Source organism: Ipomoea nil, unplaced genomic scaffold, assembly GCF_001879475.1.
Source record: "Ipomoea nil cultivar Tokyo-kokei standard unplaced genomic scaffold, Asagao_1.1 scaffold1848, whole genome shotgun sequence".
Lineage (NCBI taxonomy): Eukaryota > Viridiplantae > Streptophyta > Magnoliopsida > Solanales > Convolvulaceae > Ipomoea > Ipomoea nil.
The window spans coordinates 10,601-28,809 of NW_017618276.1; the positions used below are offsets into that span (position 1 = coordinate 10,601).

Below are 18,209 nucleotides of genomic sequence, written 5' to 3' on the forward strand. Positions count from 1 at the left end.
AGCTTTATAAACCCTGCTCAAACCTTCATTCCGTCTGTTTTACATCGCTCAATTTTCATCCCTTCCTCTCAAAAACTTCTATAGTCAAGCCTTCTATCATCAATGGCGGCTCCTTCCGAAAAGAACCCAGAGAACCCTGAACCTTCATCCACTCCAGTAATACCAAGCTTTCCCACGGAAGACATAGAGTTTATCAAGTCCAGAATTCCCTTTATCGTCGGAGGAAGTATGTGGGACGAAGAAGGGTTTCGTAAGTATGTCTTGGATAAAGCCTTTGGAGAACGGATAATCGCTCTTTTACTTGAAACAGGTTTATTTGGTTTGGTAACTCACCGCTATGATGAATGGTACCCTCTTGATGTTACTCAGTTTTATTTGAATGCTTATGTAGCTTCTGATTTCTCAAGCATATCTTCAAGAGTTAATAAACATCACATTGTGGTTACTGCTGAGGATATTCGATCAGCTTTTGGGTTTCCCAGACGAGATGAGTCCTACAAGTCCAATCTGGTATATTATCATCTGGATCCGGAGGATTTCTATGAATCCATACGACACAAGGAGGCACCTTCCAAAGATAAAATCTTTTGGCCCCTCAAGAAAAAATGGTTCCGGTTGGATCATGAGTTTGCAGTAGATATCTTCAACAAGATTGTGGACCACAAGACTTCTGGCACAGATGATGTCACAAGGGAAAAACTGAAAATGCTGCACGCTTTTCTTCATGAGCATAAGGTTGATTGGTCCAAAATCATTTTTCACAACATCGCTCACACCATCACATACAATCGCAAGAGTCCTGGAGACATTGCAAAGAAGATGGGCTTCGGTTTCATTATAAGCCATCTTCTTACCACAAAAGGAGTGATTCTACGTGCTGGTGCTCCACCTGGTCAAAAGGTCTGTCACATGAAACACAAGCCATCTGGATATGACAAACAGAAGGCATTGGAATTGGGCATTCCTCTTGAACCCAATCTACCCAAAGGGAAGTCCAAACGAAAGTTAAAAACCCCCAAAGCAGACGAAGAAGCTCAACCAAAACCAAAACGGCAGAAACAAGAAAAACCCTCTTCTCGGGTTAAGTCTCAAAAGTCAGACACCACCCAATCAAAGACGAAAGATGATCCTTCTCTCGAAACCTTGATAGTGCGGAACTCCTCTGAAGATGATGATGATCAACCTCTCATTCGTCTAAGCAAACGAAGTCGAATGAGATCTGTTCAATTTCGGGAACCCTTGTCAAAAGAAGCAACATCACAGGGGGAAGATATTTCGAAAGCAGCTACCTCTGAGGGGGAACTGAAAACCTCTTTGCCCGAAAGCAGTTCCGTTGCTCACAAATCCATCAATTCGAATGCGTCTCCTGTTCCTCATCCACAAGAGCCTACCCTAGCAGAGCAACTCCTACGAGAGTCGACACAAGACCCTGCTACTGTAGAAATGGAGGGAAGATGTCAAAGTTTTCCACAAGAGCCGGGCTCTCCAGAAAACATCCCAAAAGCAGCCTCAGATGCTACAACTAATGCTCAATCTCTTCCACAAGAACCTACTATTGCAGAGCAGGTAATTCTGGCACAAGAACCTGCACTAGTAGACGAGATAACAGCTGCTCAAACATCTTTTATCCCGAAACCATCTGCTCGACAATCTTCTCCAGACCGGTACACCCTTGATAAATCTCTCAGAGAATCGATTGAAAGAGATTACAATCGAGTTCTACAATGGCACAAGTGGCGCACAGCACCTCTCAGAATCTTTCTCGAAACTTTTGAAGCCATGATCGACGAAGAAGAATTCGCACTTCAATGGCTTGAAACTCAGGATGTCACAAAGGCTGTGCGAATTGAGGAGATCCACCGAGTGTACTCTTATAGGATAACTCATCGATCTCTCGGGAAGGGCAAAGCTCCCTTGGTAGTTCCTCTTCATAAACCTCCGATGGATCCAGCAACTGAAGCCGAATTGAAACAACTTCGCTACATCATGTTGCTATCCAAAATTAAAGCCCAAATGGCAGAAGATCATCCTCGAGATCCCAAAGGACGTGCTAGTGGAACGAAAGATGTTCATGGCAACGAAATCGAAGAAGAGGATGAAGAAGAAAGTGAAGACGAGAGCAATGAAGACGACAATGAAGATGATGACAATGATGATGAAACAGAAGACGACAACAGTGATTCTGATGATGATAATGATGATGACAATAATCCACAAGGAGGAGAAGGTGCTGAAGAAGAAGAACCAGAAGATAGCCACACTATCTTGGTCGAAACGGACTATGCTAACTGCCCACAAAGACCACCTCTCTTGAAAATACCATCTGAAGACGAAGACTCGGATGAAGCATCCAGTAAAAATCCAGTATACTCATCTCGTGCTATCATTCCGCATCTGAACGAATCTATACAACAACATCATAATCTTTCAGTTCATGAGGAAAGAAAGGAAGCCTCACCTGAACATGGCCACTCTATGCATGGTGGAAATCCGGAAGCACCACATCATGACGAACACAGGAACTCTTCTCCAACACACATTGAGGACGATTCTATCGCTGAGTCCCCTCGGACCATTATGAACCTCATGCGAGAAACTGTTCATTCAGCTGAACTGATTCACAAGCAATATCTCGCCCTAAGGGAGAAGGACACGAGAGTATTGAATGACTTGTGTCAAAAAGTCAATCTACTCCTTGATGTACAATCTCAACCGCAGCAACCGAATCCTTCTCACGACAAAACTCTTAAGCAATTGGTAAAAAGAGTTTCTGATCTTGAAGAAAGTTCAAACAAAGTCGCTAGGCAGCAACACGAAATTAAGCATTCTCATTACGGCCTCAAGGAACGTGTTGACCTAGCTTGTACCAAGATTGACACTTATCAAGACAATTCCTATCAACTTGGTGAATATGCTCTTCAGATTCTAGGATATGCTCAAGACATCCTGCTTGCAATCAGACAAATCCCCTCTGTACCTCCTTCCGCCTGCGCTGATGATGCCAAAAAGGGGGAAAATAAGGATGAAGACAGAGATAAGGATGATGACAACCAACCAAGAAGGGATAACACGAAAGAAAGATCTTCAGAAAAGCGAGTCTCTCCTCACAAAGTCTCGGGTCACTCTCATCCACCTAAGTCTCGTGGACAGTCTCATGATCAAAGACGCTATGGTCGCACTCAAGACAGACCTCACAAGGCTCGACAATCTTTTGGCTCTGAAGCCAAATATCTCTTCACAGGACTATCAAGAAGAGATCAAGCAAGTCTAAGACAAAGGCTCATGAAAAATACCTCAGTTACCATGGATGGCATTGGAAACTTCGTGGACTATGTCCCATACGAAGAAGGAAGCGGTAAGAGGTTTGAAGGTTGCAACAATCCCATCTGGTTGAAAAAGAAAGACAACCACACAAGGCAAAACTACATGAGCACTCAGAACGAAAGGATTAAAAGACAAAACAAGGAGTTGTGGGAAAAACACGATGAAGAGATCAGGAGAAGAGATGATGAAGCTAGAGAAAGAGAAAGGATTAAAAATCTCATCAAAGATCTATCAACTGTAACCAAAGACTCTCCTGATAAAGTCATGTACAATGCAGCTTTCAAAGTGCATAAAGAGTCAGGCAAAAGTTATCAAGAAGGAATGAACTCGTTTGAACTGATCTCCTGGTGGAAGTCTGGAGTAGTGGAAGGCAACAACATTCGAGAAGCCTACAACAATTACACGAGTCTAAACATCAAAGGAGGATATGAAGAGCTCGTCAGAAACAATCCAATCAGGACTTTCAGAGCAAGAATCAACGAGAAGATAGACTACGAGAGAACACAAAGAAGACAGGAAGAGAAGGACAATCAAGAAAGAAGGAAGGAAGCTCAGCAAAAGTTGAATCTTTTAGAAATGTAAGTTATCCTTTATTCTGATTTATTTTGACAGAGTTTTTGTAATGACTTTATCTGAATATCTATGAAACTCTCTTTGTCACACATCTCGTGTCACTTGTCTGAGTTAAAAAGGTCCTTGTCTTTATTTCTGTTGCTTCTTCGTAGAAAATTCTTGTAAACTCTCGATAATGGCTGTGTTATTAATAGAATTATCCTTAAGGAGCACTTCCTCAGCCTTATAAGAAGAGTATAGGTTTTGGCATCATCAAAAAGGGGGAAATTGTTAGGAACCTTGTATTAGGATTTTGATGATACCAATGTAATATAGAAAGTAGACCCCTAACTCTTTCGTTTTTATTGTATCGCTACTTTCGTTCTAGACGAAAGTTGCCATAACTCATATGTAATTCGTGTTAAGCTAGAACAAACACACGAAAGGAGTTATGAATAGAAGATAGGCTGATCAAGACGAAAGAAGGCTCCACAGCAACGAAAGAAGGAGTTGTCATTAAAAAGACAGTCCTCTTCAAGTCTATTTCAACAAGTATTCTTCTTCTCATCAACAAGAAGAATGTTCTACCTGTCTGATGTGACAACATCCTAGGACAATAAGGACCTCAACTCATGGGACACGCTATCCAAAGAGCATTTAATGAAGTTGTACTATCTCTGGAGCTAAAAGACAAAAGTCATCAGATCATCCATACCTTCAACGGCTACATAGTACAAACCCATTAATGAAGCATTAAATGCATGAGGCTCCATGGTCCTTGTCCAACAGATAAAAGGTTTAAAAATTCATTTCCCTCCAACGGATGAATTTTCATCACCTATATAAACCAACCTTCATCAACTAAGAAGGTGCTGGTTCATTTTATCACTCTACTCTCTCTCTTGCAAAAAGCTCTTAAAAAGTGAACAAATCTCAAAGCTTTTTGCGAACCAGCTAGTTAAGGTGTTAAGGCATTTGAAGTAGATCATCCATCTCTGCCCTACATCTTGTAAGAAGTCCTGCACTCTTGAAGCAATCATCCACACCAACAAGACTTCACAGTTGGAGGAATCAAGAAATACTTTCTCACCAACCTCAACTTAGAAGAAGAAGTTGATAGAGGCAGAGTAAACTCTCGGAGTTGAAAAACCTTCAAAGGCTGTCCGGCTTAGTGATCAAGGAAGTCTTTGTGTAATTGTACTAAAGAGTGTTAGTGCAATCCTTCCAGCAGTTGTGGAAGAAGAGTGGAAGTAGGCAAAGTTTGGCCGAACCACTATAAAATCTCGTCCCGTTCTTCTCTTTACTTACTGCTTTAGTTTACTGCTTGCATATCATCCTTTTCATCACTCGTATTATCTTTTCATCAAACTCGTGCAACTCTTTCTTTATAACCTTTCCGCTGTGCTTATCTTACTCAAAAGTGGTGTCAGGGTTTTTCTTTTAAAAAAGCGAAAGAAAGACGAGAGTCTATTCACCCCCCCCCCCCCTCTAGACTCACCACACAATCTATCGGGACCTACACGGAGAAATAATTATGATTTTGACATTCCATACTTCTTGGTAGGAGTAGGATATATAAGATGCATGATCAAACTTAGTAGTTACGTTGTAAATTTGTAATGTGAGAATTTTATCTTTTTGTGGAAATGACTCATTGTAAGCACAAAGTATTGGTCTTTTCATTTAAAAGATCACTGAAATACACCAAATTATCATGATAATTTAACACTTCCACAATTATTATAGAATTGAGTGTAGGAGTTCTCAAAAATTTTGCCTTTTTGCACTCAAAGAATAGGACATATATTGTGAGTGTCCAACGGGGTCAACATGGTCTTATACACTCCAACCATTGAAATTTCGACTTTCGCACTCAAAGAGTAGGACATATATAATATATTGTGAGTGTCCAACGGGGTCAACGTGGTCTTATGCACTCCAACCATTATTGGTACTTCAAAAATTGTCACATTTTGCTTGACTCCTCGAGTCTCCTTAGCTCCAAGTCCGAGAACTTATTGAAAGGAAGAGTTGAAGGAAAGCTTTCTTTAATTCGAGTGGCCCAAAAAAAAGTTTAGGCGTAAAAATAATTAATTTATATTCACTAATGTGAAATTAAAGTGAAGTGCATATCATTAGTTTTGATTTAAACTTGCTTACAAAACTTAAAATTTTATCGCCCCCACATCCCTGTCACCCACCATATTGAATGAAACTCTCGTAATGTGGATGTGAGTACTAAAATTTGGTTTTATGTTCTTACCTATAATTTATCGCCCCCACACCCCTGGGCAAATTTTTCTGTGGACCAAAAATACAAGATATATTTTTAATATATTAAAACTACATTATTTGTGTATTGAATGTCCATTATTTAATAGTATATAAAATAATGTATTTTCAGTACTCAAATAATATACTTTTAGTATATTATAAATATATTTTTTACTTATGGTCCACATATCAGAGCTATGCGGACCATAGTCCATAGAATAATGATTGCACCCCCTATCACCCACCACATTCAATGAAACTCTCACAATGCGGATGTGAATACCCGAACTTGATTTTCTGTCCTTGCCTATAATTTACAACCCCCGGCGGCCCACGCCCTTTGCACCCACCACATTGAAGGCACTCAAAGAATAATAACATTTAGTGACAAATATTTTGTGACACTTCGTAATTTAGTCACAAATAATACATTTTTTTGTGACCAAAAAAATAATTCGACACTATTATGTGCTGTAATTGTGATAAAAAAAAAAAAATTTGTCACAGATAATATGGTAATTGTGACAAGTAAGTATTTGTTACGAATAAGTTGTCACTATTACTAGAATAATAGTGCCATACCATGTGTTGTCACTATTTGTTGTCACTAAATGTATGTTTATTTTGGCGGCATTATAATTATGGCGGAAACGAATGTAATCGTGACAAAATACAATTATTTATTGTCACTGTTGATAATATTCGTGACAACGTTTTTTGTCAATAAAAATACAATTGGTTAGTACCATTACAAATGAGAAACAATTGTGAAAAAAAATATTGTTGTCACTAATATTGTCATTTTTTGTGATGAAATTTTTATAAATATTTGTGACGCTTTATAATTCCGTAACAAAATTGTGACTATAATTGTGTTGATTTCTTTTTTGTCATTAATTTATGATAATTGTCACGAGTAATTAGTTGTTAGAATGACTTCGTCACTATATTTAAATATATAGATATTGTGTGAAATGAATGTAATTGTGAAAATACATTTTATAATCACTCATGTTTAAAAATTCTTATTTGACAGATAAGTTCACTATTACTTATTTTACTAATTTTTCATATTAATTTTTTTTTTGAAATAAACATGTATATATTTAGTACCAATAATATATTTAAAAAAGATTTATTAAAATTAACCATTCAAACTCAAAATATAAAAAGTAAAGAATCCAAAAGTTATAAATACAAATTCATATAGTACTCAATCATCATCATCATCACCACATTCCTCATCTTCAGCTATTGGAATCTCATCATCATTAATAAAAGCATCTCCATCACTATCAATTCCATCTTCTTCGATACTCATGGTATGAAAATTTGATGAGCTTACTTCAACAATTGCAACATCCAAATCAGGCCTATGCAATACCATATCATTATTATCTTCCAAATTAGAACCTTCAATGGTAAAGCCGAAATTTTCATTTTCCTGACATGGTTTATCTCTTACATCATCATCAGGGAGATCATAGAAATCACGACGCTTTGTCTTGACAACAACTTACCAATTAGGCTCCTTAATATCGCTTACATAGTAAACCTGCTCAGCTTGAGAAGCTAAAACATATGGTTCATCAGTTTGCAACTTCTGTATAATATTAACCATAGGAAACCCAAAATTGTCAACTTTGAATCCAGTTTTATGATAAACATCCCACCAATCGGCTTTAAATAAAATAACATTATTTCTGCCCTGGTAATTTAAATGTATGATATATGTTAGAGCGAATTCCATTTTTGGTCCTATTGTTATAGGTGTTTTTCCAATTTTAGTCCACCATAATTATTTTTGCCATATTGCGTCCACTATTTTTAAAAGTGTTCCAATTTTAGTCCATTTTAAGATTTTTCGTGGACTAAAATTGGAACACTTTTAATAATAGTGGACGCAATGTGTCAAAAATAATTATGGTGGACTAAATTGGAATGACTCGTATAACAGTAGGACCAAAAATGGAATTCACTCTATATGTTAATACACCATAATAATCCAAGTTGCCAGTATCTGTATCACCTTTCACAAGAATTCCACTATCTTACGATTTTAGTTGCAAATCCCTGTCTTTTGTATTAAACCTCCAGCCGTTGATATGTATGCTTTTATAGTGATAAATACGCCTGTTTGGCCCATAGGCTATATGCAACAATTGATCAGTGACTATTTCACTTCCTTCATTGTGTAATTCCTTAACCTATCATGAGTAATAGTTAATAAAATTTTAAATTAAGTTAATTGAAAGAATTTATGTTACAAATAAATTTATATTACTTACATATTTCTTGAACCATAAATAAAATTCAATTTTGTGTCTTTTTTCTACATTTCTTGGATCATCACTCATTAGTATTTCCTTATGCATTCTTTACATGTAATATATATATATATATATATATATATATATATCTACTATACTAATAAGTGCCCAAGAGAGTTAGGCCTATAATGGGTAGAAAAATGGCGGTCACAGATTTTAATCAAATGAATGGCTCAGATTGATTAAAAGATTGATCAGATTTAAATTTTACACTAAAATTTCCTAAAATACCCACACACCGTTACTAATTCCGTTAAAATTTTAAGAATTGCCGTTAGTTCACCGTTAACTTACTCATTGATTTCAATAAATAAATAAAAAAAAAAAGGTCTTAGGTTCGAACCTCATCCCAATCAAAGTTGGCATAATTAGTACTCTATTTTACTCTTATTAAATTATATAAATAATAATTTAGTAGTTACAACAACAAATAATACATATGCATTTCTTTAATTTAGAATTATGTGTTCACAATGTCTTTATTCAAAAAAAAAATATTCATTATCAATAAATTAAATAAGATAAATAATTTTATTAGTTATATTGTCTTTATTTTTCTTCAATATAAAAATTCTTTATATTCAAATTTATTAATTGATTATATTCGCTACATTGTCCTTACAATGTCTTTATTCAGTGAAAAACAAATTATTAATTATCAATAAATTAATTAAAAGAAATATTTTCATTAGTTATATTGTCTTTATTTTTCTCAAATGTAAAAATTTTTACATTCAAATTCATCAATTAACTAAGTTGCTGTTGCGCGATAAACTTACACGAAGAATTTTCCTCCCTGCGACCTAGGGTTTTCCTCTTTCCCCCCTGCGATCTAGGGTTCCGGATTACGTGCATGCGAACAGCGCCATTGGAGCAGCTTGCTAACCTCCGATGGACGTGCAGGAGATAATAACACACACGACAGACATCACGCTGGACGACGAAGAACAAGGTGTCCGGTTCGAGGATGAAGATTGATTGCTGTAATTTGGGGCAAACAAATGATACCCGGAGTATTCGGGTTGTCGAACCACAGAGAGGTGGGGTACTAATCACTAGCTACTAGGTTACTCATATGAAACTAGTCCGAACAAAACTTGAAGGTTGATTGATTGCATAAAATAACAAGCAGAATAAAATAAGTAGCAAGGTTTTGTAGACAATAGAGCAAAATAGGATTCTTGGGATCATAATGTTTAATCACCTAGTGCCAATTAACGTTTGTAATATTTAGTTTGGAATTAAGATTTGTATGGGAATGCAAAGTGGAATCGAATTACTCCCGTAACCTCTATTCCTAGTGAATTTCCACTCCCATGGCTTAAACACCCAATAAGATCAAAGATCAGCATTCAATTATTCCTAATTACTACCATCTCCCGATGAGCAATAATCTAGAATAAACTTCCCCTAATAAGTTCCCCTTTCCCAAGGACCAACCATTAGGTGCAATCGTGTGTGCCCTAATTTATGCCCCAACTCCCATTGGTGACACAAACATGACTGTGAAGCTAGTAATTTAGGCCTTTAACTACCAACAACAACAGATTAAAACAAGATTGCAACACAAATCATAAAACCAAACATAAATATATTAAGAAATTAACGAACTAGACACATAGGTTCATAAACAAATTCACCCAAAAATCCCTAAGGAATTTAGCCGAGCATGGCTAAATTATACATAGCAAATATGAATAAAGGATTACAAATCATCAGAAGAGTACAAGAATTAACCAAGCGATTCTCCCAAATCTTCCTGGCTTCTTCCTTGCTTCCAAAGACGACTTGAGCCTCTTGATTTCTCTCTTTCTTGTCTACAAAGAACTCTAAAAATCTCTCTGTGTCCGTTTAGGGTTGAGGAAGGGGGGATTTTATAGTGGGTACAAAGTTGAGATGAAATAGGAATCTTGTACAAAATTGGACTCAAATTATAATTCCTATATTTAAATAAATAAATTGGAAGTATTTAATTATAAAATTGAAGTTGGAATTGGAAATTTGGAATTGAATGGAATTGAAGTTGAATTGCTGCCAACGCCCTTTTGTCGTAATTAGGCCTGCGACTTCACGCCTCGCTCGACGCGTCGAGCTATGGCTCGACGCGTCGAGACCTGATGGTCTCGATTTCTGATGCTACTGGAAATTTTCGACGCGTCGAGCCAAAGGCTCGACGCGTCGAGTCCACTGGGCTCCGAACTCGTCCAAAATTGCTCCAAACTCATCCTTGAACTTCCCTTGCTCATAGAATTGACCTACAATGGTTCAAAAACACTAACAAACACCGTAAAACATTCAAAACAAGTGTGAACCATAATTAAATGATAATAGCAAGGAAAATATGTATTAAATAAGCAAAATTAAAGAACTTAAATGCTGAGATGATTCAAAATAACTATAATAACAAGCAAAGATGTGATAACATCAAAGATCTCGGCGTCCAAGCCCTACCGGCGTCGAAGGAAACCTGGACCATTGTTGGCCGGTTTTTGACGGATCGGATTCTCAAGACCGAGGTGATGAAGCGTGTTATGGCTTCGGCTTGGAAGCCTCTGATGGGTATTGAGATAACGGATGTGCAGCCCAATTTGTTCTTGTTCACCTTCTTTGATGAACCGGACATGAAACGAGTTATGGATGAGGGACCTTGGGCGTTTGAGAATGCGACGCTGCTATGCCAAGTCCTAAACGATGGTGAAGATCCACTACAGGTTAGTCTAAACACTGTGGACTTATGGGTACAGGTTTCGGACATCCCCCAGGGATACCGTACAGTTAAAGTGTTGGAAAGAATTGGAGACTATGTTGGGGTTTTCTTGCGGTATGATGAACAAAATTTTGAGAGACAATGGACTTCCTTCTATAGAGTTAGAGTCACCCATGATGTCTCAAACCCCTTAAAGCGGCGGATGAAGATGATTCTGAGAGATGGGTCCTGGACATGGATTAACTTTAAATATGAACGCCTCCACATGTTTTGCTTTTTTTGTGGAAGAATGGGCCATACGGATAAATTTTGCTTGCAAGCTCGCCGTTCGTTGTTGAGGCCGGAACAGTATCCGTTTGGTGTGTCGATGAGGGCGGGGGGTACGAGTCCGGCAAAGGTGTTGGGGGAAAAATGGTTTCAACTAGGCCAAGAGAGGAAGCGTGAGATTGGCTATGGGAGTGAGGGAGGGAGAATGGCGGTGGGAGTTGGGGTGGGAAGAAGTGGGCAGTCTCGGGTGGAGGTGACTAAGTCTATGGCTGGGGTGGGTTGGGATTTGGGGGTGTGTATGGGGTGGGTGGTGAGGGGTGGGGGTTCGGGTAGATCCGAAAAGATGGAGGACGGACATCGGGGAGGTGAGTGCTTTGAATGGGGACATGGTTGTTGATTCTAATTCTTTGATGGCGGGACCTGTGGATTAGGTCCGCCGGTCCCAATGAGTACCTTAAGTTGGAACTGTCATGGCTTGGGTAATCCACAGACAGTTCGCAAGATTGAGGACATGGTGTCCTCTAAGAAACCCGACTTTGTATTTCTCATAAAAACCAAGGTTGACCGTGATCATGCGGAGCGTCTTCGGGTTAAACTTGGTTTTGATGGACTTTTTTGTATTGACAGTTCTAGTTTGAGTGGTGGATTGGCTCTGTTGTGGAGAGCGAATAATACAGCGAGATTGATTAGTTATTCCACAAACTATGTGGATGTTGAGGTGACTATGCCGGGGTTTGAAAAGTGGAGAATGACTGGCTTTTATGGCTTTTCACAGAGGGGTCAAAGGAGAGACTCGTGGGATCTTATTCGTACCTTAGCTGGCAGATCGAATCTACCGTGGGTGATGATTGGAGACTTTAATGATTTACTTTATCAATCTGAGAAGCGAGGTGGAAACCCTCATCCTCTGAGTTTATTGCATGGGTTCGGTGAGACTATAGAGGAGTGTGGATTAGCGCAGATGCCAATGATGGGATATCCGTTTACCTGGGAAAAAGGAAAAGGCACACCGAATTGGATAGAGGAAAGATTAGACAAGGTTTTGACTAGCCAGAGTTGGCGTGAGAACGTGCCGGATGCTAGTGTGCAAAATATATTAACCCGAAAGTCCGATCATTCTGCTCTTTTCCTTGGGATTCTGAATCTTCGGGAAAGGACGGGTGGTCTGAGAAGAGGGTTTCGTTTTGAGATGGCATGGCTGCACGATGAAGGATGTAGGGATGTGGTGCAGAAGGCATGGAATGAGGGCGCAGGAAGGGGGTTGCAGGAATGTATCTCTATTTGTGGAAATCGTTTGTCGCGTTGGGGAGGAGAGCGTTTTCATAAGTTTGGTGAACGGATCAGAAACCTGCGGAAGGAACAATTGCGTCTGAGGGTGTAATGATCCGGTCTCATTAGCTGAGTTCCAATGTTTAGAGGAGTGTCTATGTCGTATTGAGGCCCAGGAGGATACATACTGGAGGCAGAGAGCCAAGCAGCATTGGCTTAAGAACGCGGATGCTAACACGAAATACTACCACAGGTATGCATCTCATCGCAAGAAAAAGAATACTATTTTAAAAATTATGAATGATAGTGGGGATTGGGTGGAAGATGAAGCCATGAGGAATGTTATCTACAACTATTATAAGACTATCTTTACCTCCGACTCTCCAAGTGATAGTGGGGAATTCTTTGGAAATATAGCCTCTCGGGTAACACAAGTACAGAATGAGTTGCTCTTGCGGCCCTTTGATGCTAGTGAGGTAAAGACTGCTCTATTTTCAATGTTTCCTGACAAAGCACCAGGACCGGATGGAATGAATCCGGGTTTCTACCAGCATTTTTGGGATGTAGTGGGTGGTGATGTATCGGCCTATATTGTGAATTGTCTTAATACTCGCTCGTTTCCAGCTCGCCTAAATGATACAAATATAATATTAATCCCTAAGAAGAAAACCCCTAAGAAGGTCTCGGATTATAGACCGATAGCACTGAGTAATGTGGTCTACAAGATTATGGCTAAGGTTATAACTGCCAGGATGAAACCGCTTATGGGGGATATTATATCTGACACCCAAAGTGCTTTTATTTCTGACAAGCTAATAACAGATAATATTTTGATTGCTGCTGAGATTGGACATTTTTTGAACAGAAAGCAATGTGGAATCACAGGATGGGGGGCTTTGAAACTGGATATGGCAAAAGCCTATGACCGAATGGAGTGGCCCTTCTTGCGGAGTATGATGTTAGCATTGGGCTTTGATGAAAGGTGGGTGGATTTGATAATGCTGTGTGTGACCTCAGTTTCATATAGTATTCAGGTTGGTAGAACACGAAGTGACCAGATCATGCCGACTCGTGGATTGAGGCATGGTTATCCACTGTCACCTTATCTCTTTATTATTTGTGCTGAGGGACTTTCATTGCTACTACAGCAGGCACAGTTGAGAGGAGATCTACATGGGTGCAGAGTAGCTAGGGGAGCCCCCCCTATATCCCACTTATTTTTTGCAGATGACAGCTTACTCTTTTTTAGAGCAACTGCGCAGGAAGCCAGTGTGGTAAAACAGTGTTTATCGGTGTATGAGGAAATGTCTGGGCAAGCAGTGAATTACTATAAGTCAAGTATTTGCTATAGTAAGAATACGCGGGATGAACACAGAGAGGAGATTGCCAGTATTTTGGGAGTGGTTCAGGCTCCGAATTTTGGGAAGTATTTAAGACTTCCATCATGTGTGGGCAGGAATAGGAGATCAGTTTTCTCATATATTGATGATAAGATTAGACAGCGGATTGGGTCCTGGAATAAGAAATTGCTTTCACAGGCAGGTAAGGAGGTCTTATTGAAAAGTGTGGCACAGTCTATGCCCACTTTTTCTATGAGTGTCTTTTTACTACCTATGAATACTTGCACAGCCATTGAGAGAGCTATGAATCGCTACTGGTGGAGATCTAAGGATGATCAGGGCATCCATTGGAAGGCATGGGATAAATTGTGCATCCCTAAGAAATATGGGGGATTGGACTTTAAGGAGTTGCATGCCTTTAATTTAGCAATGCTGGGGAAGCAGGCCTGGCGTTTACTCACCAAACCTGAATCATTGGTTTCCAGAATATATAAAGCCAGGTACTATCCTAAATGGACATTCTTTGATGCTTGTATAGGGAATAATCCAAGTTACTGCTGGCGTAGTATTATGGCTGCACAGGAATTAATTTGTGGGGGAGTCAGACGCAGGATTGGAAATGGGAAGGGAACTCTTATATGGGATCACCCATGGCTTCAGGATGAAAATAATGCGAAAATAATCACTGACAAACCACCATACTTGGCGCAGGCAACTGTAATGGGATTAATAGATCAGGAAGCGGCGGCCTGGGATCATGATATTTTAACTGATATTTTCATCCCGGAGGATGTGACACGAATATTGAAAATACCTGTGTCACCAGAGTATGAGCATATGTGGTATTGGCATGGTGATATAACAGGAGAATACTCGGTAAAAAGCGGTTACAAGCAAATAGTGGGAAATTATGAACAGACGACAGGGATGTTTGATAAATGGCCCAAATTATGGAAGCTCAAAGTACCCCCGAGATGGAAAACATTTTTATGGAGAGCCTTGAATAATATATTGCCCACAACAACGAACCTCATTATAAAGAGAGTGGAGATTAGCCCAACATGTGCTATGTGTGGGATTATGCATGAGAATGTTATGCACTCTTTGGTTAGATGTGATTATACAAGGAACATTTGGGCACAATCTCACCTTCCAATCCCCAATACTATCACAGATATTTTCCATGCTTGGTTTAATGGGATATTAAATATTCTAGATGATGATGGAATTATTTATGTAGTAGGCCTACTATACTATATATGGCGAGCGAGGAATGAAGCTGTGTGGGATGCATACTTGCCCAGACCACAAAAGATAATTGCAACTGTAACCGCAGCGATCCGGGCATGGCAAATTGCACACCCGGACCACCCGCAACAGCAACACGCCCCGCGTGGATTGCCTACGGCAACATCCGAGCAGCGCCAAGGAGTGGCACAACAGCCTGCCGCCGTCCCGCCCACAAGCCACACAGCTGCCTCCCCACGGAATAAATGTTACTTTGATGCAGCCTTTTTCCATGCCACAAATAAGACCGCTGTTGGGGCAATTCTCCTAGACGAACAGGGATCGTATATCAAAGCTCTACAGGTGCCATTGATAGACTGCTTCTCCCCGCTTATGGCAGAAGCAATTTCATGTAAAGAAGTGTTATCCTGGCTATGGGATCGTGGAGAGAGATCGGTAGACATACTAACGGATTGTTTGTTACTACAACAGTATTTATCACAAGCGAAGGATACACCACGTTCAGACCTCGGCTATGCCATTGACACCTGCAGAAACCGGATGGTTTCCTTTGATTATGTTTCAGTTAATTATGTTCCTAGATCGGATAATTGTTTAGCACATATTTTAGCCACTTCGGCCTTTATTTATTCAGCACCTATGTACTCGGACAATGGTCCGTCAGACTCTATTTCAGCATATTTCCAATAAATGCCGCGCAGGCTCTTTTCAAAAAAAAAAAATTCATCAATTGATTATATTCACAACATTATTTATTATCTTTTTTGTGCACTATTTTTCTAATTAAATATCAAAGTTATAACATAAAATAATGCTATATATTTATTTACCAAGTATTTTATTAATACCATGAAAAAATTAAAAATATATAATTAATAAAGCCAACCATATTAACTACTTGAGAGATTTTGTGACAAAGAGAGTATTCAAATCACACAACAAATTGAAGTGAGAACTACCTCGCAATGTCCTTGTTTGACAATCAGCAGTTAGCGGTTAACGTTAGTGGATTATACAAGCGGATTTGACCAGCGAATTTATTTAATTATTAACATTGGGTAGAAAAAATGACCGCCAAATTATTAAATCAAATGAATGGTTCATATTGTTCATGTTTTAATTTTTTTCTTTTAAGATTTTCTAATTTATCCTTAATTATATGATTATTCATTTAACTTTTCTGTTAATTCACCGTTAGTCTAAATCTAATATTAAAGTCTAATATAGAATTATAACTACACCATTAATCTAATTCTAATATTAAAGTCTTAATAGAACTTAACCACAAATCCTAATGTCGGAATCTCCTCAAACAATATTAGTATATATTTAATATTTTATGCCCTAATTTTTATTTGTTCTCCCTTATGTCCCGTATTTGGTTTCAACCATACCTATACAATTATTTTATTGACAATTATAATCAATATTGACTATATTATCTTGCATTTGTAAACTTAGAATTACCTATTTAACCTACACGGGCTTAGCTCAATGGTTTAGTGGGTAGTATTTGGGAGAAGAGACCAAGGTTTGAACCTCGGCGGCGGCAATACATGAATTATGTCCAAAGTGGGCAGATTCCTTGTGCGTACCAGCATTTGGCCCTGTCTGCTGAACCATTGAGTCACCGTGATTTACAACTTCCCACAATGCTCTGTCGCGTCGGAGTGTGGGGGGGCCCTTGGGGTTGGGGACTCAACCTTTGGGAGAAGAATTAGCTATTTAAATACGCAAATTCAACCTTCAATTATCTATGCATGAACAATTTCAATATAATCTTGCCTTAATATACTTTAAAGTACTTATTTTAAAAAAAGCATTGGACATTATCCCAATCGCGCAATGCGCGTAAAAAGCTAGTATATATATATATATATATATATATATATATATATATATATATATTAACCAGGGTGCCATTGTTCCCGGTTGCCGAAATCTCTGGCATTCCGAAGAGAAAATCTATGTTCCTGAGGATGAGCAAATCGGCATCAATGAAGTGCTTGTAATTGACTTGGAGATGATGAGCAAATTGACAATGGGCTAGTAATTGATTTGGAGATGACGAGCGATGCTATTGCAAACTGGGAAAATCGATTTTGGGATGTTAAATTAGGTTAAAAGCGATTTTGGGGATTTTGGGAGAGTGAAATGACTATTATGCCCTCATAGTAGACAATCAGTTAACACCTAAACTGACGGAGGATCAAATCGGTCAAAAATTGAATAGTCGATGACTAAATCGGTCAAGAAAGAAAATCGAGGACCAAGTCGGTAACACATTCTCTCCCTTCAAAAAAAAACTAAACCTTCTCTCAAAAAGTTGAATCCCACAATTGTTATACCATAGATAATCAAGGTCCATCTTGCAAGGTGGACTCAGATCCAAAATACATCATTTGCATCATTTGGATTCACAATTTATATTATTACATCTTGTGCTGAGGGGCCGGCTGTCGAGGCCTCGTGCTGAGGCGGCCTGGGTTCTGCACGGGGCTCAACCCCAGAGCCCCGGGTCTGCTTGAATCCTCTGTGTTCCGTCTTCTCGGATCGGTCCGGCTCCATTCGTAATATATATATAATGACTTGCCCTCTTATGGCAATACAATAAAGCTTTAAGAACAGGAAAGGAGACTTTTCTTCCTTCCTAGCTTGATTTTTATTGAAGGTAATATAACATGCATTATTAACAAGAAATGGTATTCTTTTTATATTAATGAGTGACTTCAAAATGTTCGATTTGAAATATCTATCAATACAACACGACATCTACCTTGCAAATTATACTAGTCACGATCATGACCTATGAGTCAATATTCTCGATGTAAATTTATGCATTTCTATTTAATTTGTTAATGTTAAGGTACTAATAATTTAATAACCTGGCAAAATAAC

General features: G+C 38.7%; 1 protein-coding gene across 1 annotated transcript; it reads left to right on the plus strand.

The window, feature by feature from the left end:
- Positions 1-10,999: 10,999 nt before the first annotated feature.
- Positions 11,000-16,001, plus strand: LOC109193249. The gene is made up of 5 exons (XM_019344089.1): positions 11,000-11,819; positions 11,886-12,725; positions 12,853-12,976; positions 13,031-13,194; positions 13,348-16,001. Exons 1-5 carry the CDS (start codon positions 11,000-11,002, stop codon positions 15,999-16,001), a joined length of 4,602 nt encoding a protein of 1,533 aa, XP_019199634.1.
- Positions 16,002-18,209: the final 2,208 nt, after the last annotated feature.

Bases quoted from the DNA above. Each gene is read 5' to 3' on its own strand.
- LOC109193249 (XM_019344089.1), top strand. From the start codon at position 11,000: ATGAAGCGTGTTATGGCTTCGGCTTGGAAGCCTCTGATGGGTATTGAG. The intron at 11,820-11,885 runs GTGAGTGCTTTG...CCTGTGGATTAG, and splicing joins GGAGGACGGACATCGGGGAG to GTCCGCCGGTCCCAATGAGT. The intron at 13,195-13,347 runs GTGAGGTAAAGA...GCTCGTTTCCAG, and splicing joins CTTGCGGCCCTTTGATGCTA to CTCGCCTAAATGATACAAAT.